The following is a 26,142-nucleotide window of genomic DNA, read 5'->3' as shown; positions in this document are numbered from 1 at the left end:
AAGCCAGCAACAGTCAATATAAGTAGCGCAGTGTCTACAACTATGCTGATCTATGCGCTACGCCTCTTGTGGAGTTGGAGTTAAGTCGAGGTAAAGGACGAATTACATCGGCAGGAGCAACATTTTAGTGTAGATGCTTACAGAATTAGGTTGATGTAAACTGCCTTGCGGCAACTTAGTTCTGTAGTATAGACCAGGGCAAAGTCTGAGGTAGTTTTACACAATACTTAACATGTTAAAATTTCCACCTCATTTCTGCAACATGGAAATTGTACAACATGTTGGAAGTGTTTGTATAGTAATATTTAAAGAGTTTGTAACTTAAGGCATGAAGTCCAGCCCTTTGTTTAGTAGACCTTGCAATCATTTCTACATTTGAAATGGCATTACATGCATAGTCCTGTGTTGATATTTTTGTTTTAAATATCTTGACCACATTGATAATTATGGATGAGAAACTTGTATATGGATATTAATCAGTGAAAAGCTGAATTACCCCGCTGGGATTTGAGCTTATGCTTCTTAGGTTCTGTATCCTACATTGATTGCCTGTGTGTGCATTTGTAGGGTCATATTTATATGGATTCTTGTTATTCCAATAATATGAAGTTGGAAATTTGTTTTTAGAGGTTAGAGATGAAGCAGATAATTAAAAAATTAAAACCATTATATCCTGGCAAAACTGCAGTCGCATATGAGTTACACACCAAAATTGGAAAGGAGAGACGATGATGATGTCATGGTATGCCTGAAGCTAGAGGGAGGACAAGAGATTAATTCTTTTATTGCTCGTAAGGCTGTGAAAGAAGCATGAATGTAAGCCTGGCTTGAGCATATGGAAAATCTTAAGAAAAATGGGGGGAGTCAGACGCTAAATACTGATAAACAAATTGCCATCCAACAGTAACCTTTGATTTAGAATAGTAGGATAATGCCCCCCGCCCCCTCCAATAACTTACGTCAAATTCTGCCCTCTTACTCACGTAGAATAGTGCTTTAAAGTGGGAGGGTTCTCACTGAAATCATTTTGCCTATTCAGAGATAATATTGAGCCTGGGTAAAGATGGCAGAATTTGGCCTTAAATCCTTATTCTGTTGTGCCTTTCATACTGGTAAATACTTCATATTGGCATAGGACAATAATTTATGATATGTCATTGTGGTTTTGTTAAGTAGCACCATGAACATCTTGAAAAAAGAAAAATCTGGGTTGTGCATGTGCTTATGCGCATGCATGCACATACAAATTTTGGGTGAATAAACTAGAATTGCATGTACCAGTTGTTTCTAAGTGTGCTCATACTTTAAGGTCAATACGGTGTAAATTTTATTCACTCCAATGCTTCGATCAAAACAAGCTTTCAGTTGTAGAGAACTCTGACGTGCACAGTAATTTCAGTAATTTATTTTAGCATAATTTGTGAACATAAATGCTTACATATTCAGTCTTGTAGGAGAGGCTTGTGTGGTTTAATTAGGCTTGGAAGGATTGGATTTTTAACTGTAAATGTTGATAAACGTTGATTTCACTGTATACCTATAAATTAATGAAAAATGTTTCCATTGATAATGATCAAAATTTATAGATCAGCAAAGTAAGAAAATTCTGCTTTGAGGACTTATTAAAGTCAAAATCCAGTGGTTTAAACTTCTGAATTAGGCTTGTTACAAATGAACTAGTAGAAACTGGTATGATTGGTTGATCTAAGGATTTTTACTTTGTATAGTTTGACATGTGATGTTGACTATTTGTGATTTAATGGTTTATAAAGTTTAACTTTTTGAATCTCGACATCTACTGTCATTAAGTAATTGTATGACCCCTAAGCCCCATAATTTCACACTACTGTGAAAATTTAAGTAGATAAAAATCTAAAAGAACCTTTTTTTAAAAATTGGTATTTGTCAAAATTGTACAAAAATGAAACTCAAATTCTGCCAAGCCTATACAAAAATTAAGACTAGAAAACATTGTGTAGAAAAGAGAAACTTTTTATTTTAGAACTATATTCAACTGGAAATGAAGCAGCATAAGAAATTATGGTGAGCCTCAGAGGATATAATCTTTTATGTATTTTCTTCCCTTTAAAATTGTTTTATTTCTTGCAGTTTTTAAGGATCTGCAGCCTTTGAGGCAAAATTCCGTTAACTTTAGTTGGGAGCTTTGCCAGAATAAGGACAGCAGGATCCAGATCTAAGAGAAGAAAGCATAAAATGGCCTGAAACTGTGATTAAATGTTCCCATAACAAATTGCACTTCTGAACAGATCTTTCTATACTACATTTTTTGCATAATTTTTGGAATTTAATTTAATAAACATAGAACTAATCCGTTATCTAACATACAGGGCTGTCCCTAAAAGTTCTTGGGGGGCACTCTGGGTAGCTATGGCTCCTTGGCTGCTCTGCAATGTTAGTGCTGCAGCCATTCAAATTTAATGGCCAGTGGATCAGTAATTTCATATTCTCCCAACAGCACCATGCGGTGGCCTGAGAAGGAGCCTCAAGAATTCTCCCTTTGCAGACTTTCAGCATCCAGAACCATGTGCAGCAGAATCTCATTAGTTGTGTGGCAGGCAGGGTCCTCTGCATTTGCAGAATATTAAGGAAGATTTGCCCCACAGAGGCAGAGCAAATGTTGTGCACATCAGATGACTGCCTTGGTTTATGCTGCTAATTAGGTAGCCAAATTAGTTCTTCAGAAAGTTCAAAAGATGTAATGAATGCAGTTTGGTCCATTATGTTCATTATTTCATTGCATATAAGAAAATATTTAAGGGGGAAAAGTTTTCTGTATATCTTTGTGTGAAATGTTAAATGAGGTGTGGCTGGTCATGTCTGCTAAATATATCTATCTACTTTGTATAGAAAGTCTTAATTTATATTAAAGGAAAACTCCAGTGTTGTTTTCTCAAAAAATAGATAACTTTTAGAAACTGTCTATTTAACAGTGCTATAATGGCTAATAAATATAAATGTAGAACTTATTCCATGGTGGCCATGTGTTTCTGCAAAAAATAGGACAGGGAGAAACTCCATTCTGCATTGAAATCAATGGGAAAGCAGGGACTTAATATAGCAAGTTTAAAGAAAACTGACAATATATATTTATTTATAAATTTGTGTCTATATATTGTGTATATGGTTGGTGGTGGGTGGTTGTGGTTGTTGTTATTTTGCTTTTGTTTGTATTTAAGGTTTTGTTTCAGCTTGTGAGTCTCTGTTTTGCTAATGGTTGATGTCCAGGAATTGCACATGAGGATAACATGACTTTCTCTCCATACCCTAACAAGATCAGAGGACAACTCGCACTGCAGGGTGTGCGGGAAAATCTGGTCTGAGTGCGCTGATCTAGGTTATGGGAATGAAGATAAAACTGTTTTTTAGGGAGCAGGCATAAAGATACAGGTTATTTGCTTTTCTCAGAGGTTCCTAGATCTTGTCTGGTGATAAGCTAAAGAAATAATGCAAATTTAAAAGAAAACAGAACTAAACTCACAAGCCTCTATTTTAATATATTGAAACTTACCTAACATAAGACTTCAGTGTCCAGTATTCTTCCCGTTGATTTCAATACAGAATGTTCAGTCTTGTCCTAATTGTTCTTACTACTTGCCTGTTTACAGGAAAATGGCAGTGTCCATGGAAAAAGCTCAGACATCTCCACAGCCATAGAAAAGTTGAAACCTCAAGAGGTACTGCTTAATTTGTTTCTAATTTGAGTGTGTGATTTATCTGCTTGTAGCCTAATGTGGGAGTTCTCCTTTAAAAGACAGACTACATTGACTTAACTGTTTGACTCTAAATCAGTGACAGAATATGGCTGGGATTTTCAAAAGTGCCTAGAGAATTTAGGAACCCAACTCCCATTGAAAATTAAATGAAATGGTCAATGGGAGTCAGGGACTTACCTCCCTTAGGCTCCTTAGAAAATCCCAGCCTACATATTTAGCTGTAACACTTAACAAATAAGCTTGAAAATATGTTTGACAGTCACTTCATTACACATATTTCACGTCCCATCACTCAGCTTACATTTGTGAGGCTTTCTGGGAATGTTGACTACCATCCTAGCAAAGCAAATTAGGGAGCACTTTTCTGAATTGCTTTCTGTACAGTATTACTGTGATAACCTCAGATCTGGATGCAGAAAGAGGCACAAATCAAGATAGGCAACTTTTGTGTACAAAATACATTGTGTGCATGATTGTCAGTGCTGTCATAAATGTAAATTTCTTATTCAGACAAGTGCTTAAAATGATAATGCGTTGGACCTGTGAATGTTTATATGAAATCCTGTACCTTGACATCCATAAATCTGACACAATGAACTGTGGCCACCAGTTTAGATTGTTCCCTATCTGAAGAAGATGATAAACCGGGTTTTTCATTGTAAATACTTACAGAAAAATCATCAAAAATTATTGATTTGGCCATGAAGACTTTCTCTTTTACAGGAATGGATCAGAAATGGGAATTAGTGGGTCCAGTGGAACTTTGCAAAACCCTGAAATCTGCCCTTTCTTTCAGCTGATTAGACTGAAGTCATATTTACTATGCTGTGTCAACCTTTCTTCCTGTTGTGATTACGTGCTTTCCTGTGAATCCTAGGTCATATGTAAAGGGACAAGCGTAGCGATGTTTGGACGTTGGATAGGTGCCCGAATGCTGATTAGCATACATAGGGTCCTCCCTTGAAGAGCAACATACAGCTAAGGATGGTTTTTTTGGTCCACCTATTCATGACCCTTTGCATTAGTACTGTAGCAGCCTCATGGACATTTGTTATAGAAAGATGTAAAGATGCTCTTTGAAAGTCTTGCTAAAGACCCTTAGACGCTAATTCTGCAGTACTTAACTGAGAGAAATGTCAACTGAATCCTGTGAGATTTTGGCCCATAGCTCTCAGGCGTTTTTCTTCCAGTAACAATATGCCTCCCAACCTCCAGCGTTTCCACTTCCTTTGTGAATTGTCCGTTGCAGAAGAAAACTCATAACATGGAAACAAATTGGTGTCATCTCTTTGTCTCGGATAAACATTGTCTTTTACTTAAAGGTTATTCTACTTCTACGATAGTCTTTACTGCACTTTGGATAATGGTGGCTTTTATTTTTGTGAATTAAACACCTATATGGTTGAGGCTTTTTTTTTCTTTGTTTTGGTTTTGTTCTAACAATGCCTTTTTAATGAAAGGAGCGACTTAGTTCTGCATCTGTTCAGCCATCTCTCTCCAAAGGAAGAATATTTAAAAATGCTAAAATCAGCCATTTCTCCCCATGGTAGGCCTCCTTAGGATTTAACAGCCAAAATCCTAGGCCATAATTTAACTATAGTATTTTCTTCTTGGCATCTAAGTTGTGAGTGCTTGTGTGCAGTTCTGGCGTATATAATAAAATAAATATTGGAACTGCATGTTTTGATATAATACAAGACGGGCCCCAATATTTGATATATTCATTTTGCCTTCCTTTGCAACTAGGAAAAATTGTCTCCATATACATATATACATTCACCGTAGCTGTCTCTTCTAAATACGCAGTGATGTAAAAGTACCTGAAACCAGAGTTGGCCTGATACATTAGATTTAGACAATACTCTAGCATCAACAGATTGTACGGCCTAACTATCTGTAAGTCTAAAATAGCTGAAAATATATTTTAGAGCCCAAATGGGGTATAGTTTGTGTCTATCCAACTTCACTTTTTATACCAGTAGTACATTTTAATTTGGTAAGAAATCAAAAACAGTATCAAGAAAAGACAGCAAGTTTTGAAATAGTGTTTTATACCTCTTAACCTCAGGTACAAAACGAGTGAGGAAGCTGTTAAATAGCAAAGCAAGACAAGAGGGACACAGAAATCCAGTAAGTGTTATCAAGTCTATTGTGTTTGTGTCCTTTTTGTCCTTTGTTTCTTGCTGTTTATATCTTCCTCTAGTTTATTATTCTGTACCGGAGAAGATGATCTGGTATGAAATTCAATTTAAAAAACAAACAAAACTTCCTGCACTCAAGGGTTGGGAGGCTTTTCCAAATGTAACATAACATGTGTTTATGTGAGTAAATTGATATATGACCAACATTTTCTAAAAAATGGGTGCCAAAATTTAGGCTCCAAATACCATATGTAGGTATCTAAATATGGCAGGGCACTCCTTTTTTAAAATATCTCAGACATATTTATTAATATTCTAGTTTGTCTCCTAGTTTTCCAAGCTTTGTTTAAAGGCTATAGTAGTCAATTTTTCAATTCAGTTTGAGGGTTGCATATGGATATAATTTCATAGAGTTTTGAGAGAAGCATTGAAATCTGTTTGCAAATTAGTTTCCAACAATAAAACATAGTTCTTTGTGCATGATACTTGGTAAAAAGCCAAATAAACAAACATTATCTTGTTTAATATAGGAGGATGATGCTCATTTTAGGAGATTTTAAGGTACAATTGTGTATTTGGGATAATTAGATTCCGTGGTTCACTAATTAAATCCATACAACTTCAGTGTAATTCTTGACTTAGAAACCAGGGGAATCTGTGACCATTCCAAAATTGAATACTACTTCAATGAATAATTGTCTGAAATCATTCTCCAAAGCTCTTAAACATGGAGGCTGCATAGGTTCCCAGTCCCATGTTTCCTCCCTGAGAAGCCGCTTACCTGTTTCAACATAGTATCTAGTAACATCAACCAAACATTTTAAGTTAGTTTTCTTTTACTTCTGGAGGGTGTATATAGAAACTTTCTTGGCTTCACCCATCATCTTCTAAAATCTAGGGTGGTGATAATACTTAACTTTCAAACAGTATGCTGTACAATGTTGGCTAATTAATACTCATACCAATGTGAAGGAGGGTAAATATTCAGTTTCTTATTTTGGGGGACAGAGCAATGGAAAGGTGGTGACTTTCCCATCGCTATCAGGATTAGAGCTCGGCAATACATAGCTCCTTGTCTCTTGCCCTAGCCATTAAGTAACTACTGTTGTGTATCTGACTTATTAAGCTGAAAGAAACTAAGAATTGGACAGCTCAAGGGTCCAGCAAAACAAGAGATATGAGTTTGAATTCCTGTGTCTGAGTCCTCAGTATGCTGGCAGCTGCAGAGGTTGCATGCCTCCGCTAGGGAGAGACGAGGATATTTTCCTCCTGTCGCTCTAAGCAGCTCTTGATGGCTGAGTTGAACTCAGTCGAGCCTTGTTGCTTAGAGTTGTAGCAGTAGTAGGCAAATGTAAATCATGTGGAGAAAGTGGACCACAGGCCAAGTTTGTCCTCTGTTATGTGGGTATAGTTCAGTTACCTATCATGGTTTCAGATTGCCTAGCAGGTTTGTGGAGCAAGTGGTATTATACCAAGAAAAGACAGAATACCAAATAATAGAGCCAGACAGTAGTGATGCTGGATTGAAAAGGCTGGGTGTTGGCAAGGTGAACAAAAATTGGGTGAAAAGTAGGGGTTTTCAGTTGACTTTGGTAATAAGGGAGAAGTTTATACAATGTTTCCTTATTTATGAAGTAGTACAGTCATTCTCAACCTTACGTGCACTAAAATCCAATGTAACATCAGGAAAAAAGTTTCCTGCCTTCCCCACTTCTAGCTCGCCATAAAAAATGGTAGTGTTCACAATCTCCAGGCTGAAAACCATGTGTGACTAATTCTATACTGAATTTTAAACCATTAATCTTGCTGTCTTCTGGTGGAATTACTTTAAATACTCTCTGTAGCTTTTAGACTGTAAGTGTCATGCACAATTTGAATCATTGTCTTTAAACCTGACTCTCTAGATTCTTAATCTGCAGCCATTTGTAATGGTGGTAACCATTCTCTAATATTTACTACAGGTAGTTGTGTCAACTGTGGATTTGTAAGGTGTGAGCTATGCTCGGCCAATATGTCTTGCTCCTCTCTTTCGCTGTCGTGACTATCTTAAATCTGATTTTTGTCATCTTGTTGAAACATGTCAGTATTGATTTCAAAAGGACACTGATTATAACAGTTAACATGTCATCCCCATGTCCGTCCATTTCCAGTTTGGTGTTTTTTTTTTTTTCACTTGAGAAAGTGAGTGTTCTGTTACCCATATTAAATATTTACTAACCATTACTGTGAGACTCTTAGAATGTTTCACATTCCCTTAAAATTCATAACCTGAGGTGTTACTATTGGTGCTTTGGTGCAGTATGAGATCACTGGGTTTTTTTCCACCTTGGGCAATTGGAGCTGAGACATATCATCAGTGTAGTGCGGTTGATCTTCAGGGCAAAGGGGAAGGTGACATACTTACAGCAGAAGCATCTCTTTCTCTTGTTTTTAATAATAAACAGCATTAGTGTCAGTCATGGAGGAAACTGCTTGAGGATGGGAATTGTGCTTTGTAGCTTGAACTGGTCTTTAATGTTTGTTGATTGTGAATGAAAATTTAGACCCATTACAATAGCATTGTTAGAATGAAAATATACACAAAGCAGGGTCGATAAAAATAATGATTTAATAAAAAAAATCAGATTTTTTAAATTTAAATCAGATTTTTTTGATAAAATGCTTCTTGAGGAAAAAACCTCTCTAAAGATAGATACATTATAGCTCAAAGATGTCTCATACTATATAATCAGAATTTATAATCCCTATTCCATGATGAGATAATATATTCATGTAATGCTTAAGAAAAGTTTTGTAAATGAGTTCCAATAGTTCATGGATTAGGGGCCCAATTTTATGGTGTTCCAGCAGCTTCTGCATAGATTATTTAGGTTAATCTTTCTATCTACTGTGACAAAGTTCCTGCTCTACTTTGGTGGGTCTTGCGCTTATTGGCAGATTTGCTCGCCTTGGAGCTTCACGGCAGCCCTCAGCTTGGCCGTTTTTCTGAACTCACAGTCCAGGTCAACTCCTCCTGTGTCTGACCAGGGGTTGGGAGGAGTTGGGGGGAACCTGGGTCCGTCCTCTACTCCGGGTTCCAGCCCAGGGCCCTGTGGAATGCAGCTGTCTAGAGTGCCTCCTGGAACAGCTGTGCGACAGCTACAACTCCCTGGGCTACTTCCCCATGGCCTCCTCCCAACACCTTCTTTATCCTCACCATGGGACCTTCCTCCTGGTGTCTAATGCTTGTACACCTCAGTCCTCCAACAGTCCGCGTTCTCACTCTCAGCTCCTAGTGCCTCTTGCTCCCAGCTCCTGACACGCATACCACAAACTGAAGTGAGCTCCTTTTTAAAACCCAGGTGCCCTGATTAGCCTGCCTTAATTGATTCTAGCAGCTTCTTGATTGGCTGTAGGTGTTTTAATCAGCCTGTCTTAATTGTCTCCAGAAGGTTCCTGATTGTTCTCAAACCTTCCCTGTTACCTTAAACAGGGAAAAGGTACCTACTTAGCCTGGGGCTAATATATCTGCCTTCTATTACTCTCCTATAGCCATCTGGCCTGACCCTGTCATACTACCCAATGGGACTCAGAGCTAAGTCTAAAAGATACCATTAGAGATGCTTAGTTTTGCAGTTCTCAAACTGTGGATTTGTGTCTCCAGAGATAACATGCTTGTTAACAGCAAAAATGTTTTAAATAAATAATATAGAGAGGTGAGAAATAACAGACCTCAATCCTATTGTCCCTCTGCAAATTTGTGCACACAGAGTCAGTCTCTTATCTCTCTCTAAAAGTGCAAAGTTTCAAAAAGTTCAATGAATAGTAGATTGTTGGGGGCGGAATAGACCTGGACAAGGAGAAGAAGTCTAGAGATAAATGTGAGAAGGGAGGGACAGGCAGTAGAAACAAAAGTGAAACTGTTTGAGCAGCATATTCCAGAAGTCTTGAGGTCTTTCTGAGTGTAGCCTTCATTGATTTGAGATCTACCAAACTATTCTTGCACTGGAAGGGAAAACCTATAATGGCAGCAGGCTGTAAAAGAGACCCAGTTTGGGTCTCATCTATCTCTGAGTTGTGAAGAATATATATTAAGGTTATAACAACCAACAAGAATGTACTTTTATGTAGAAATCCATGATTAAATTGAGTTTTCCTGACTAGTGATTTAAATCAATCAATTTGATTTAAATCAAATCCATCCTGACACAAAGGTTCTTTACATGTATCTTTCTGTATGTTATAGAACTTTAATGGAAGTTTCATATTTTTAAGGTGGTATCTATAATACCTGTGTTACAGTTCCAGGGTGAGCTGCACCTTAGACCCCCACTGTCTCTTTGTGGGCACTCCTTCTAAGTGACTGGCCCACACTATACTACTTTGTGTGGAATACTGCAATTCACCTCCGCTCAAAGACTAGGTCACCAGGTTACAGTACTCTTGTTTACCAACTATTCTCAGTATGTCCAACTGGATCTTAGTCCCTGCTGTAGACTTCCCTTTGGGAGCCTGTGACCAGCATGCAAGTACAGTGACTGAGAGCAGCTTGTTCAGAACAAAGTATATTTTATTTATCCTTTTGGAACATAAACACTAAGGCCAGGCCTACAACTAAAACTTTGCTACATCGCTCAAACCTGTGAAAAATTTCAGGCCCTATGTCACGTAGTTAGGTCAACTTAACTCCCAGTGTAGACGCAGCTAAGTCAACAGAAGAATTCATTCTTCCCGTTGGCCTACCAAATTCCTTTCTAGGGGGTGAATTAAAGGGGTTAAAACAACAAAATGCCTGTCCATATGCTATCTTATCTAAATATTGGCCTTTCCTTGCAAGTTTAAGTAGGCTGCCCTTGTCCCAGGACTGCCCCTAGCATTGGGTCTGGATGAGGCAGATTGCACTCATGCAGGCTCTGCCTCTCAGTCTAACCATGTCATGTCCCTCCCATGAGTTCATAGGCTGTCTTTCATCCATTTCACGGTCCCCTTCATTCTGGGACTTCTGAACCTGGTCAGTCCAGTTTATACATGTCTCTAGACTTCCAGTGGTGGATTTACTGTGTAGTCCATTTGTGCACCAGTAATTGAATTAGTCATTTCCTGGTTCCTGGGTAGGTGGGGAGAGTTCCAGGTGGACTGGAATTAGCTCTTTAGGGTATGTCTACACTACCACTGCTACAGCTACAGCGCTCTGACATAGACTCTTACTACAGTGACAGAAGGGGGTTTTCTGTTGATGTAGTAAATTCACCCCCTAGAAAGGAATTTGGTAGGCCAATGGAAGAATGGATTCTTTTGTTGACTTAGCTGCGTCTATATTAGTGGTTAAGTTGTCCTAACTATGTCGCGTAGGGCCTGAAATTTTTCACAGCTTTGAATGATGTAGCTAGGTCAACCTAAGTTTTAGTTGTAGGCCAGGCCTTAGTGTTTCATAGAGCCAGTCATACCATAGTAATCAAACAGAGATACACACAATATTTATGTAAATTGTACAGATATCTCCCATGTTCTTCACAGCTGGAAAAGATAGTCTTTGCTACTTGTGTGAATGCACTGTTTTTTCAGTCTACTGATACACTGGTTGAAACAGTAGCAGAGGTGTGAACTCAGACATTCATTTTAATGGAATGTTAACATCAGAGCTTAGCTGTGATCATTTAAATGCTAACACTGTATTAAACAAGTAGCCAAAAAGCAAACACCCAGCTTGAATCCTTGAAGCTCAGTTATGAAGCATAGCTGGGTTGGATTTTGGTTTGTCTCCAAGGCCCTATATAGGAAGGGGGGTGGAGGGCACAAAACTGGACCTCAGCTGTTTGCTCTAGTTTAGAGTATTTGAGGAAAATAAAAGGCTGCACTATAATTGATTTGACCCTACAATAACAAATTATAGCTGAGCAGTGATAGTAAGTGAGTGAGGGACCAGTGTATGTATGTACTTTGTGCAGACTACTTTGTAGTTATCTGCTTAAGAGAATGGAGAAGACAGAGACAATGAAGTGAAACTTGTGACTTTGCTCTTCAAAAAGAAATTTGCTGCCTTCAGTGAGATTAGGACAAAGAATGTAATTTTCTGCCCAATATTCTGTTCTGAAAGAGCATAACTTGGGACAATACAAGGCTTTAGTAGCTTGCTTTTTAAGTGGAGAACAGGTGGGAGTAAAGGCTGGTGGGGGCATGGAGAGGGAACACTTGAACCACTGTTTTGTTTTGTTCTCTTCCTCCCTCCCCCCGCACACACTTTTTTAACAGACTTGGATTGCCCTGTTGTTAGTCAAGTTTGTGTAACTTGGTATGAATTACTTAATTCAGAATGCCAGCATGTGGACAGAATTAAGTTTGTCTAAATTTTAAAGGTGAAATCCTGACCCTGTTGAAGTTTATAGCTTAATTCCCAGATTTCACCCAAAATATCAAGGGTAAGATTTTCAAAAGTGACTTAGGCACAGAAGTGACTGTCAATGGGACTTAGGCTTTTAAGACCTGGTGTACAGTTTTACCAACATAAACATGTTGGTTAGGGCATGACTCTTCAATATTTACCAATGAAGATATATCAGTAAAAACTCTAGTGTAGATACAGTTATACCTGTATAACTGTGCTTCTAAGCTATATGGGTATAAGCAGTTAGGGTGAGATTTTCAAAAATGTCCAAGTCATTTAAGATCGGGTTTTGTGTAAGCAGATGGTAAAATAGAAGAACATAATAGACAGACATAGCAAGGTAGTGCAATTTGTAGTAGATGATTGCACAGGTTTATTTTCCACATGGTAGCCACTGTGGTATTTTTAGGATCTATAATGTACTAGCATTGATTTTATTACTACTAATTTATTTTTATTATTGACCGCAGTAACTTGAGGCCCCAACAAGGTTGGGGACTCATTTTGCTAGGAATCATACAAGCATGTATATTAAGAAACAATTCAAGCAGTTTACAATCTTAATTTAAGGTGAGACGTAACAGGTGGATGAAATCAGGTTGCAGCCATTGGTTTGCTTTACTTATGAACCTCATTCAGAGAATCAGACAGAACTTGGCAGTAGAAGGATGAAACTTATTAAAAGCAAATAAAATGTGAAACCTTCCAATCTTGGGAGTATACCTTAAACTGCTTTACTTCATTTTTTTTCTGACTGTATTTCATGCCAGATAGACTCAGGAAGGTTACCATGGTTTATAAACATTTGTTTCATGTGGCTTAAGACGACCCATGGAGTCAGGAAAGTGATATGAGAAGGTGGAATTTCCAAAGAAAATGAAGTCATAGAAGAAATAAGCAAATTAGACACATAGCATCTAAAAATGAGTTCATTTTTGGTTTGCAGTTCAAAATAGTTAAGAGTTCTGGAATAAAGTTTCTGCTTGGATCAAGGCACAGGAAAATGCCCAAGATGCCTGTGAAAGTTCCTGTTAAAGTGAAGCACTGATATTAAGCTGAATTTAAGTAAAATTGGTATGATTTTGGTAGCTATAGTTTTTGAATTCTGGTATCTTGTTGATGTGAGGTATTATTTTATGGTTGTTATGCTGCTCTTTGCTCAGTTTAGTTAGCTGTGACTCCCTTTCTCTGGCACATGCATTTATATGCAACAACTTAGTTGTTTTAAGAGATGTCTTTTTCTCTAACTCACCAGCTGTTCCAATCTGCAGTGTTAATTGATAGAAGTTTGTAGTCTATCTAAATATTACTGATATGTGGATAATGTCATTGTTTGACTATAGATAAAACAGGTCAAAGGAAGATCAAGGCCTTTGATTTATGTTTTATTCTTGTTACTCCCTAGTCTTTCCCAGTCACATACCAGCAAGGCTAGACAAAGACAGTTGAGGGCCCATTGTGTTCTGAATGCTTACTCATGTTGGCTTGGCAGTTATAAAGAAGGACTGTGTTTCTGTTGAAATTCAGGCTGCCTTGGGCACCAGCTGCACAATAGCCCAACAAACACAACTGCCTTGAGCTCCAGGGGTTAGTGCCCCCAGACAGTGATATTTTTGGGACCACAGCCATGCCATAGGGACTTCAGAGATCATCTGACCAGTTTGAGTTGTCATTGTAGTAGAGAGATATTCATCAAATCACAGAGAGTAACATTCTTACTAGAACAGCAGTTTTACTTTGTGAATTGCTGAGTCTCTGCCACCTTCTATCTTCTTAGGCCTTGGCTACACTTGCAAGTTAGAGCGCATTAAATCAGCCCTGGGCGCCCTAACTCTTGAGGTGTCCACGTTGGCAAGGCATGTAGAGTGCCCAGACTCCGTGACTGGAGTGCCCCTGGTAATCCACCTCCACGAGAAGCATAAAGCTTTCTTGCCCCCCGGCTGGAGCGCTGTGGTGCCAGTGTGGATGCCCTGGTCTATTAATGCGCTCTGATCAGCCTCCATGAAGTGTCCCACAATGCCTGTTCTATCCACTCTGGTCATCATTTTGAACTCTATTGGCCTGCCCTCAGGTGACCAACTGTCAGACCCACCCTTTAAATTCTCTGGGAATTTTGAAATTCCCCTTCCTGTTTGCTCAGCAAGGCGTGTAGTGCTCTCAGCGAATCTTTCCAGGTGACCATGGCTTCACACGCCAGGCAATCCCCAGTATGGAGCAATGGCGAGGTGCTGGACCTCATGAGTGTTTGAGGGGAGGAAGCTGTCCAGTCCCAGCTGCGCTCCAGCCATAGGAATTACGATACCTTCGGGCAGATATCAAGGGCCATGATAGAAAGGGGCCATGACTGGGACGCAGTGCAGTGCAGGGTTAAAGTGAAGCAGCTGCGGAATGCCTACCGCAAAGCGCAGGAGGCAAACTGTCACTCCGATGCTGCACCCACGGCCTGCCATTTCTACAAAGAGCTGGAGGCGATACTTGGGGGCAACCCCACCTCCACTCCGAAGAGCATTATGGACACTTCAGAGGCTGTGGCAGCCCAGAGTGCAACAAGGCAGGAAGAGGAAAGTGGGAGTGAGGGTGCTGAGGAGGAGGGGGGCCCAGAGCCAGAGGACGGCCCGGCATCCTCAGATGCATGCAGCTAGGAGCTGTTCTCGAGCCAGAAGGAGGGTGGCCGGTCACAGCAGACTGTGCTTGGGGAAGAGCAAACAGCAGAGGAGGTGCCCGGTAAGTGGCTTTTATTTTGGAAAGGTAGTTGTTTGGTGTGGGCTCTTCAGGCAAAGAGGGTTGCAGAAAGAAGGGTTCGGGCTGCGTGCATGGCTAGATGCGGAATAGGGCGTTGATGTGCTCTCTCACATTGTGGTAATCGGCCTCAGTGATCTTATCGAAGGTCTCATGCAGAAGCTGGGCAATCCGCTTGTGCAGGTTCCTTGGCAGAACTAATGTGCTCCTTGTCCCAGTAAGGCTAACATGTCCACGCCACTGTGCCCTGAGTGGTGGGGGGACCATTGCTGCACACAGGCAAGCCACATAAGGGCCAGGACGGAAGCCGCATTGTAGTAAAAGACCCTCCCTTGCTTCCCAGGTTACCCACAGCAGTGAGATATCTTCCAGGATAAACTCATCCTGTGGAAAATGTGAGGACAGTGTTCAGTATAGGGGCCCCCTGCAGCTGTTGGCTCTCCCCAAGGCACAGAACCCCAGAGGACGGTATGGCCCTGAAACAATCAGTCCCCCTTGCCCCTGTGGTTATTCACCATTTTGGGGCTTTTGTGGGTTATGTACACTCACTTTGGGACGGACACTTTCTGCTATTGTCTACACTGTGCTTGTCTTTAATTTCGGACGAATCGTTGCTCTGTCTAGTGTGAACAATGCTGCCTCTGTTAAACGTTGCATTTTGGCTTTACAGATGCAACCTTGAGATCCCAGCCATCCTTGTTATCAACCGCCGAAAGGCTGCAAAGAATCAAGAAGCGGCCGCGAAGAAGCAAGGAGGACCTTCTGCATGAAGTCATGCAGTAGTCCCTTACTGAAAATCAAAAAGTACAGGAGTGGCGGGAGACTGAAAGGAGGCTCTGCCAGGGGAATGCGGATTGCCGGCAACAAACCACAGAGTGGCTCCTAAGCATTATGGGGTGCCAAGCGGACGCGATGCAGGTGCTCATAGCACTGCCAACGGAGCAGATCTACGCCCACCCCCCCTGCAGCCCTTGTCCCAAAACTCTTGCCCTTGTGCCCCCATGTCACCGCCAACCCACTTTCCCCAACATCTGGTTTCTTATCACCACCAGCTGCCTCCAACACCTGTAGCTTCACCACCCAGCCCTGCAAACTACGACTCTTAACCACTACACTCAACCCCTATCACCATGCATTTTAGCCAGCCTGCAGTGCAGCACTCATTGCACGGCACTCCAGATAGGAAGGCTGAATATGATAACAGGACATATGCAAATCTGTGATTGTCCTGTTCCTCACCCCGCCCCCTTCCCTCCTCCCATACAGCACAGATGTGTCATGCCATGTGTGTTTCCCCAGCAGTTCTGTTTCTTTTCAATAAATGAATTTTTTCGCTTTGCAAACATTCTTTATTGCATTAAATAAAAGATAGCGTAGGCTGGGAAAGCAACAGGCACTGCAAGTCTGTGCATCATATGTAGCAAACACAGGTGCTTGCTAGCATTGGAGCCACTGCACTTCACTCCTGTGCAGGGCACCAAACATTACTCGTGGCTTTCAGCATTGAATTGCTCCCTCAAGGCATCCCTTATCCTTACAGCCCCGTGCTGAGCCCCTCTAATAGCCCTGGTCTCTGGCTCTTCAAATTCAGCCTCCGGGTGTTGAACCTCTGTGGTCCATGCCTGAGTGAAGCTTTCACCCTTCGCTTCACAAACGTTATGGAGGGTACAGCACGCGGCTATAACTGTGGGGATGTTGTCATCGGCCAGGCCCAGCTTCCCGTACAGATAGCGCCAGCGGCCCTTTAAACGGCCACAAGCACACTCCACCGTCATTCTGCACTGACTCAGCCTGTTGTTGAACTGCTCCTTGCTGCTGTCAAGGCTCCCTGTGTATGGTTTCATGAGCCATGGCATTAAAGGGGAGGTGGGGTCTCCAAGGATCACAGTGGGCATTTTGACTTCCTTTACGGTGATCTTCTGATCTGGGAAGAAAGTCCACAAGTGCCTGGAGAACCATCGAGAAATACCCCTTCCGATTTATGTATTCAGTGGCTGGGTGGTCTGGTGCCAGAATTGGAATATGCGTGCCATCTATCGCCCTTCCGCAGTTAGGGAAACCCATTTGTGCAAAGCCAGCCACAATGTCACGCACGTTGCCCAGAGTCATGGTTCTTCTGAGCAGGATGTGATTAATGGCCCTGCACACTTGTATCAACACGATTTCAACAGTCGACTTTCCCACTCCGAACTGGTTAGCGACCGATCGGTAGCTGTCTGGAGTTGCCAGCATCCACATTGCAATAGCCACATGCTTGTCCACCAGCAGGGCAGCGCTCAATCTCGTGTTCTTGCACTGCAGGGTGGGGGCAAGAACAGCACACAGTCCCATGAAAGTGGCTTTCCTCATCCAAAAGTTCTGCAGCCGCTGCTCGTCATCCCAGACTTGCATGATGATGTGATCCCACCACTCAGTGTTTGTTTTCCAAGCCCCAAAGCGGTGTTCCACTGTGGTGAGCATGTCCGTGAATGCCACAAGCACTCTCGTGTCGTATGCGTTATGCATGTTGACATCATCGTTGGACTCCTCACTGTCACTTTGTAGCTTAAGGAGTAGCTCGACTGCAATTCGTGACGTGCTGGTGAGACCCATCAGCATATTCCTCACAAGTTCGGGATCTATTTCTGCAGACCGAAAGGGAAGACAGCGCGCGCAGTACAAAAACCATTGAAAAATGGTGCCAACAGAGAGCACCAGCAGAGAGAGACAAAGCCATTTGATGCAGGTTATATTCTGCACAGGTGTAAATAACTGTACAATATGCAATACAATTGGAGAATCGGGCTCAGTGAATATTAATTTACATTTAGCTTAGGTAGACCAACTCCATCAGTGGTGTGTGGATGCATATGAACGCATTTTGAAACAAACTTTTGACTGTCTAATCACGGCATTTAATATTTGGAAGAACCCTTTTAGAACAACTCAGAACTAATTAGGAACAACTGTACTATAACAATATGATTATGAGGGTTTTGGAATCAGATGGTGGCTCATGATGGAAGGGAAACTAAGTCTAATGAACGAAATAAATATCTGAAATGAAATCTGAAGAATCCCTTTTACTGAAGTACTGGCAGGAGAAGAGTAAAAGACTTTGCCATTCATGTAAATTCCCACCCCCAGTACAAATGTTTAATTCTCTTTCTCTCCCTGTCCCCCCTAAAAAGTATTAGATTATAACACTAACTTTGTTCTTTGGGGCAGTTAGCCCTGGGTATTGGATAGGGATTTGTCGCTCTGATGCTGTGTAAGAGAACCCAAATGATGATGACTGGTGAAATGAGTCTTGTTTTAGAGGTGTATTCTGCCTGCACCAAAGATGGAATCCTAAGAAGACCCTTTTTTTTTTTTTTTTTTTTTTTAAATAAAGGATTTAGGTTTCTGAAGCTGGCCTACATTGCTGCTTTTTCTCTATCTGTAGTATATGGAATGTCTTTATTGATAATTTACTTAAGTGCTGTCTTGTAAAATGGTTGTTGATTTCTATGTATTTTATATCAATTTTACTGGGATTTTTTTTCAGTGTCTGATCACAAGCTGATGAATTAAACAGTAAACTAAGCATCTTGGAGATTACTGCATAGACCATATATCGTGTAAAATCTTTTGTTTCTTCATTTGGCACATTTAATATGTTGTTTCATTTCAACACAAAACTAAACCACATGTGGTGACCTTAGCTACAAGCCGCTCCATTTCCCAGGCAGCTGCTGCTACATGCTGCCTGTCTGACAGACGGGGCTAGGTCATGGTTACCACAGGACACCCTTATGGTCATAACCAAGTTGTAAATGTCACTAAGATTCTTTCTGAATGTCTATCACATGTTTATCACTGATTCTGAAGTAGATAAAATGAGCCAAAGATGCATTTGGGAGTTGGGACTCCCAGAAGATTACTTTTAAAGCAGAATAGCAGAAGGAGTTGTGACATGCATCCATAAGCAGTTGTAGTGATTTGACAGTTATTTAGCCCTCAGTTACTAGCCCTTTGGTTGAACTGACAGCACGCCTGCAAAGATAGTGAGGCCTGTTTCAGCCCCATTAATGTCGTCTTGAATGTGAGCCTGCAGTCTGGAAAATGATAAATGTTCAGTGATTGATGATTTTATAGTCCTAGGGGATTCTGGGTGGTTTCTGGTTGCTGTGAGCCTGAGCAATTTTCCCCCCTTACTTGGGCCTCTGCTTTAAGTTTGTGTAGCATTTAGTATGAGGAAATTTAAACAGATGAGTAGCCAGACACTTTAAGTTAAGCAAGATCTTACTGAATATTGTGCAAAACTTTGATTATGAAGCAGATGCAATTTTGAGGGCAAGGTCCCATTTAATACATTTTTGATTCAGTGTAATCCTTGAACCAGATATATCTATGGCCAGTCTGTGGCTAACACCGTTTTCCTAGTGAGGGCTCAATATTGTTAGAAAAAGATGAAAGCATTCTGACCTACATGGAAGGAAATTGAATAATTGCCTTAATGGAACAATATGTGCAGCTTGAAACATTGAGGGGTTTGCTACATCCATTGCTTGTTCGCCTCATGGTTCTGGAGCGAATTATCAGATAAGCCACTATTTCCTGTTTACACATGAGTCATCTTTCCAAGCATATTAGGTTAGCTACACTAATATTAGAAAGGATGCAAATAATCTTTTATTTTGAATGCTTGTTTGCAAGACAGGTGGCAGAGCTGGGTTTCTCAGCTTAATCAGTTCTTGTAAACAAACCTGTTGTAGATGAGCAGTGGCATTTAGTGCTTGATAACACTAAAATGCCTATTAATCTGTAACCTTAATTTAGTCTTCAAAGGGGGAGCGGTATTTCCTCTTCTCATTCACAGGAATACATTTTCTCCTCATGCCAGACCTTATATCTTGTGCTTGAAGATGTGAACAGTAATCTTTAAACTTATGTCAGTCATCGCTTCAGCCTAACACTATACATTTCTGGAGAAGCTATAGTGCTCTACCTGCAAAAAGATTTGAATACTTCTGCATTATTTAATTTTTGGAAACTTTATCCATGGAAACACAATTTATTAGGCTGAAAAATGGTGCAGCTTCTTTTCAGATGGGAGGGGGAGAGAAGTCACACAGTATGAAATATGGGCAGAGTGTGTTTTCCACAAGATACTCAGACCTGAAAGCCAACTTTATGATGAATGACCATTGCAATGCTATACATTTAATTAGGAGAGTGTCATTACACTCAATTAGCAGGGCTGCCAAATAATCTGTTTAATACTCTGGTCTTTTTTTCCTTAGGGTTTTGCAGACAGCCCTCATTATGGTGATCACTTGAATGACAGTCGATTAGGGCCCCATGAAGGATTGTCCCCGACACCTTTCATGAACTCGAATCTGATGGGTAAGTTGGTAATTCTTTGCGAGTAGCCCCTCAAAGCCTCTTTGGTCAGAAAGAGACATTTTTCATCTCCTTGTCTAGGCCTGGCACATCAAGCATCTGGAAGTTACTGCATTTCTCATGGCAACAGTGGTTTGCTATCTAAGTCTTTCTTCACAGAACAAGTTGCACCAAAAATGTAGCTTTCTTAACACAGGGACATTATGCATGATTTTGGAAAGAGGCTGAACTGCCAGTATTTTAGATAGTTGACTTAGAAAGCTATAGATAAACTGTGATTTCTTACAGTCTGGAAGACAAAAGCACTTCTAAAGACTTGTTTTAATTTTTTTCTTAGTTTTTTGTTTTTTTTTCTGCTGCAAAGAAATAGAGTATTGTCACTCTTATGCACTTGTTGCAATATTTAGATGTCTGTTTCTAAGAACATACAACACTGAATTGCATATTTATTGTAGGTTGTTCTCCAGTTAACACTTCATTGTTGTCCTCTTTGTTTGCACGTTCTCTTTTCAAATGTCAGTTTCTTCGGTGATATTTGCGTTTGATATCCTAGCAAAATTGAGATTGTAACATACAGTATAGATTCCTTTCGATATGCAGTGATTTACATACATACAGTAACTCCAGCTGTTACTGTTTCTATGCCTGTGGTTCCTCTCCCCCCACCCCCATTTTTGAAACTGAGAACTATGTCAAAACTGCAAAGAAAGCGACATGTTATCAGTGTAGCTGTTAAACAAGTTGTTTTTCTTGCCTGGACACCACTATTGCTAGAACATTTTAATGTACCGATGGTTGTCTTTTCCCCCCTCTGAACTTGTGGCCTAAAAACATCAATTTCAAATATTTACTCTTCGGCAGAGCAATGTCTTGGGGCAAATGCTGTCTAGTTTGTGCCTTAAATTTAGAGATGGTTCTGTACATTTTGCTTTGTATTTGTAAAGTTGACATTGTTTTACTTATGTATTTTGTTTCTTGTGTATGTGACCTATTTTGTGATGTCAGTATTGTCCTTTTAAGACACAGCCAGGGTAATCTAAGTGGATTAACTAAATCCAAATCCTGGTGGTCTGCAATTTCTTTTGGAAATCTTTCTACTTTGCTCTGTCTTTGTTTACTACTTTAATCGTCTGCAAAGTGTAGCCGCAGACATTGTCTGATACCAGCATGCACCTATTGCTAAAAGCAGTTATCCTTTTAAATCTTACTTATGAATCTCAGAATATAATAGTGTGGTTTTAAAATAACTGTGTATATGTATATGTGTATATATGAAAATATATAGTCCATATCACTAGATCAGTAGTGTTATATTTGAAGATCAGTGAAATCAGTAAAGTTTGCAGCTTGCTATTAATGTGCTAGAGGACAAAGATTTTTCCCTTATTGTTTCATATAAATCAGATCTTTTGCCTCAGGCTGAAAAGAGACAAATATTTAAATGTATTTATGGCTTGAGCAAAACACCAATCAAGGGTACATACGGCTTCCAAGTCCCATGTTTTCCTGCTTTTGTGTGCTTTCTTTTTGCTAAATTATTATATATAGCAGAACTAGATTTTGATTTGTAGTACAAAAGAGGGACAGACTTCGTATCCTCATGTTTTGTTTTGAATCACCCATTTCCTAAACTATGTAGAATTTTAAATAAGTGTAGAAATTATTGGCCTTCCTGTATCATCCTAGCTTTTCAGTTTTACTTAAGATGACTAGATGATTCTATTAAACATAATGGAATTATATCATTAGTACAGATTTGAGAAGAAGCCTCCATTGAGATTGCTTTGGAGGGGGAATTAAATGAATCGTAAGAGGTATGCCTATCAATCGCTTGCTTGTAACAGCTGTGGACTAAAATATTTTGTAATGCATTACAGCTAATGCTTCTCATTGGTTTTGCCTCCATTAGAGCTACTGTCTTTAATTTCTTTCTGTCCACAGAACACATTCTAAAGCTCATCTGCATGAAAGTATATCCCAGAGCCATAAAATAGTGTTTAAAAATATGCCAGCAGGATTGTGTTTTGCAAAAATTCACAGAAAACAATTTACATTCACTTTGTTTGCATTGCAAAGATGAAAAAGGTGCAACTCTGTGTACCATGCCTCTTCAGTGTGATTTTTAACTAACAAAGCCTAAAGTATTCCTGGGGGAATTCTGCACCACAATATTAAAAATTCTGCGCACAATATTTTCAATTTCTGTGAAATTCTGCACATTTTATTTTCAAAATAACACTATATAATCACAACAGTTTTAATTATTTTTGGTCATTTATTTCAAAATACCTGTCAGCAAGTTTGTCTGTAACAATACAGACAACAAAAAAGATTCAGAATTTTTTTTTGACAAATAGATTCCTTACTAGGCATATTAATACAGAACTCTGAATAATAATTCATTTAAACTACAATACAGAACCATATTTCCCATACATCCCAGAAGCAGTGCAAAAGCTGGGGGGAGTCAAGGATGACGGAGGAGCTGAGGGAGAGGGAAATAATTGCTGGGAAGGACCAATTATTGTAGGGTTGTTGGGTTTGGGTGGGAAAAGTATGGAACAAGCTTTTTTGGTGGAGGGTGTGGGTTGGGATTGTTAGGACTTCCCCTATGCAGACCCTGGCTGACCCCTAGCCTCTCCCATTCAGTCAGGCACATGTGTCCCTACACCCCCACTCAGACACCCCCTTCCCCATCCCTGTGTGGCCCTGCACCCCCTTCCCCCTGTCCCCATGTGTGTCTGTGCTCCCACTCAGTCACCCCCCAGTCCCTCTGTGTCCCTGTACCCCCTCCCCTGTCCCCATGTGTTTCTGTGCCCCCACTCAGCCATCCCCCTGTAGCTCTGAACTCCCTCCCCCTCCCATGTGGCCCTGCATCTCTCTCTCCCCCCTGTGGCCCTGCACCTCCACTCCCATTCAGTACGTGCCCCAGTCTGTCCTCCTCCACTAGCCCTTCTGAGCCCCTGTCTGACCCCCCAGCAGCCGTATGCTGTCTGTCTCCCCATAGCCCCTGTATCCTGATCTAGCCAGAAAGGCGGCATGAAGAAGGCAGGCTCTTTCTCTTCCCTAGCTGGTTGGGAGCGGCTGCTGTGTTCAAGCACCACAATGCCGTCTGGTGGGCAAAAGCTGGAACTGCAGATGTTGTTTTCTGCTTGGAGTTGCTGCTGTGTTCTATTGCCACAGCACCCTCTCGTGGGCAAAAGGTGGGAACTGCAGCAACTTTTCAGCAGAAGTTTTTTTTCTGCACAAAAAACTAAAAATATGCATGACTCATTAATTATGCTTGCACGCAGTGAGGCAGAATTCTCACAGGAATACTAAAGAGATGTTGAACACTAGAAGGAAATGAAAAGGTTACGTGAAAAGGATTTCATTACTCAATACTGGTATCTGAATTGTTGGGCTTCTTTATCTCTTACCTTGAATAAAAATGAAAAATGAGAGCTTTCAACTAAAGTTACAGTTCTTAGACTGTGATGTTAGATTGACTAAATAGGAAACAATAGGTTGTTCTTGGTTAGGAGAATCTCCCAAATTGCAGAGCCATTCTACCCACAAAAGCCAATCCATTTTGTGAGATACTGTAGTTAGCAGTTGCACATGTAAAGATACACATTTATAGCATAGGGCAAAGTTATTCTAAAAGGTTGTAGTTCGGACATTTTCATGATTTTGGGAGGAAAGGAAGAGCTGCACTGAGAATGTGATCTTGACATGCTTGTTTGAAAGATTTGACTAGATTAAAGGGGATTCTACTCTGAGATCTATGCTTCAAAATGGGTGTCTATTACAACATAGTAATATGACTGAAATAGTTAAAACTAGCAGAAAGAGCAAAATCATATTTCACCATTGCTGTCAACACTTAAAAGCACCATTAAAAAGAAAGAATTGTATGTCAAGGGGATGTTGTTGTTTTGTATATTACATTCAGCCATAAGCTTATTTGCCTGGAGAGATAGAGGATTATAAAGTACCACTGTCTTTCATGATGGAGCTCTCAAACACTTTAATGATCTTGTACATTGCAAAAGAGAGAAATTTTGTCTAACAAGAGTTTATAATGATTCAATAATGAACAATTTGCCACAGAAAGATGCATTTCCATATTCATTTAGATATTCTGAAGTGTTTTGCAGAGGAAATAAAGCTATTATGTTGGATAAGTTAGTGTTCCTCACTAATGAATTCCAGAATTATCCTGTTCCGATTTGTCAGTGTGAAAAAGAGGCCATTCCTTATATTTCACGTGAAACCAGTGAATCCTCTTGGCACCTCTGTATGCCATTAGTATCATATAGATTTGTATGCTACAAAATCACACTAAAATATACGGGCCATAATGTAGCACCATTTAGAGCTAATCTTTGCTTATTCAACATTTAATGTTTTAATTACTTTACATTCTAGAAAAATATTCACAGGAAAGTTAATTCTTTTCCCAGTTGTGTGAAAAAGAGCCTTGTTAAACTGACCTCTGCTTGCACCGACATGCGAATTTTAACAGTATGCATGAAGGTCCACCCCTCTTCTATGTCTGCCTTTTCTGCCTCTCCTACCGGGGAAAAAGGATGAAGGCCATTGATGTCGTCTATCCTGTGTTGATTTGCACTGTTCCTAACTCCAGTCAATTACATGGGGTTGCACATTGTAAGGATCATCACAGAATTTGGCCATATGTATTCAATGGAGATGTGGGAGGCTGACCAGCAAATCACCCAGATGACATCAGTGGTTGGTTGTAGAGAGGGATGGGTTATCCTTTCATGTTGGGTACCGTGCACTCAAACATTGCATTCTTGCCCTCTGGGCATTTCCCTAAAGTTTTGGTGGTGATGATGAAAGTTAAAGTAGAAGAAATACAGACTTATCCCATCTGGACAATTTGTTGGTTGGGGTGAAGTATGGAATTCCATGTGTTTTGGGCTAACAGAGTTCTCAGATACCTAGCTGTCCATGGGAATTTAGTCAATTGAGAGCAATGCCTATTGGACCTTATGCACCATTTCTACATGTGGGAACGGTACTATGCAAAGCTTATAAAGGAATTTCTTTCCCCAGATGTTTCTGGTGCTCTTGATCTCATCTTGTACCCTCACTGGCATGAGCAGGATCGAACTGTTGGGGTTATGTGCTTCCTGTTTCATTTTGTGGGACCTGTTGACAGGGTACCTTAGGCATTTGCATATGAGCACCTGCTCCTGCTGAATCAGTGACCCAGTCTCTCCTCCTTGCAAACTAGACTCTTGGTTCTTGTTAGGTACATTCATATCTCTATATGAGTAATCTTGAGAGATGGGTGTGGAGAAGGAAACAATTATTCCCCCCCCCTTACATGTGGAGGTGATAGGGAGGGAAAAGCCTGCTAAGTTGAGGAGTTATAAAAGGATGCTGAGACTTAAGATCAAAATAACTTAATTGTTTCCAGTAGCACCCACGAAGTGTTAGGTGCTGTACAAACACAAAGGTCAGCATTGTCTGAATAGATAAGTCTAGATGGAAAAGATGTATTGAATTAGTGAACTGTGCTCCTGTCAGAACAGACGACAGTCCCATGTGGAGGAAATTTCTGATATTAATCTGATACTAGAATATTTAGGCAGTGTGGGATTTACTGAAGAATATAAGGTATTCTGTGATTAAATGTCAACAGTGACCATCTTTGAAGAGAGACTGAAATACATACAAGAGAACTAAAAACAGCATCACCTACAGGGGAGGAGAGAATGGTATATTTGGATTTGTTGCAGTGCAGCTTCCTTCACTGCTGAATCATTGCAGTTGTATCGCTCAAGAATGT

At 40.3% G+C, this 26,142-nt stretch overlaps 1 protein-coding gene and 1 long non-coding RNA gene across 14 annotated transcripts in view; both read left to right on the top strand.

Annotated features, from left to right (window-relative positions):
* TCF12 (transcription factor 12) overlaps positions 1–26,142 on the top strand; it is a 283,318-nt gene that overhangs the window by 98,627 nt on the left and 158,549 nt on the right. For 8 of the 13 annotated variants that reach the window (XM_043524143.1, XM_043524145.1, XM_043524142.1 and 5 more), the window contains 2 exons: positions 3,627–3,695; positions 20,243–20,345. In XM_043524143.1, the coding sequence (XP_043380078.1) occupies positions 3,627–3,695; positions 20,243–20,345 (172 nt within the window). The remainder of the gene's footprint in view (positions 1–3,626; positions 3,696–20,242; positions 20,346–26,142) is intronic. The other 5 variants (XM_037910575.2, XM_037910573.2, XM_043524152.1 and 2 more) reach the window with 1 other exon arrangement.
* Positions 14,522–16,320, top strand: LOC119567178. Its single transcript, XR_005227044.2, has 2 exons — positions 14,522–14,963; positions 15,649–16,320. It is a non-coding gene; the product is annotated as an uncharacterized LOC119567178 (long non-coding RNA).

Source organism: Chelonia mydas, chromosome 10 (genome assembly GCF_015237465.2).
Source record: "Chelonia mydas isolate rCheMyd1 chromosome 10, rCheMyd1.pri.v2, whole genome shotgun sequence".
NCBI lineage: Eukaryota > Metazoa > Chordata > Testudines > Cheloniidae > Chelonia > Chelonia mydas.
The sequence above is the reverse complement of the archived record's forward strand: the minus strand, read 5'-3'. Positions and strand labels throughout refer to the sequence as shown.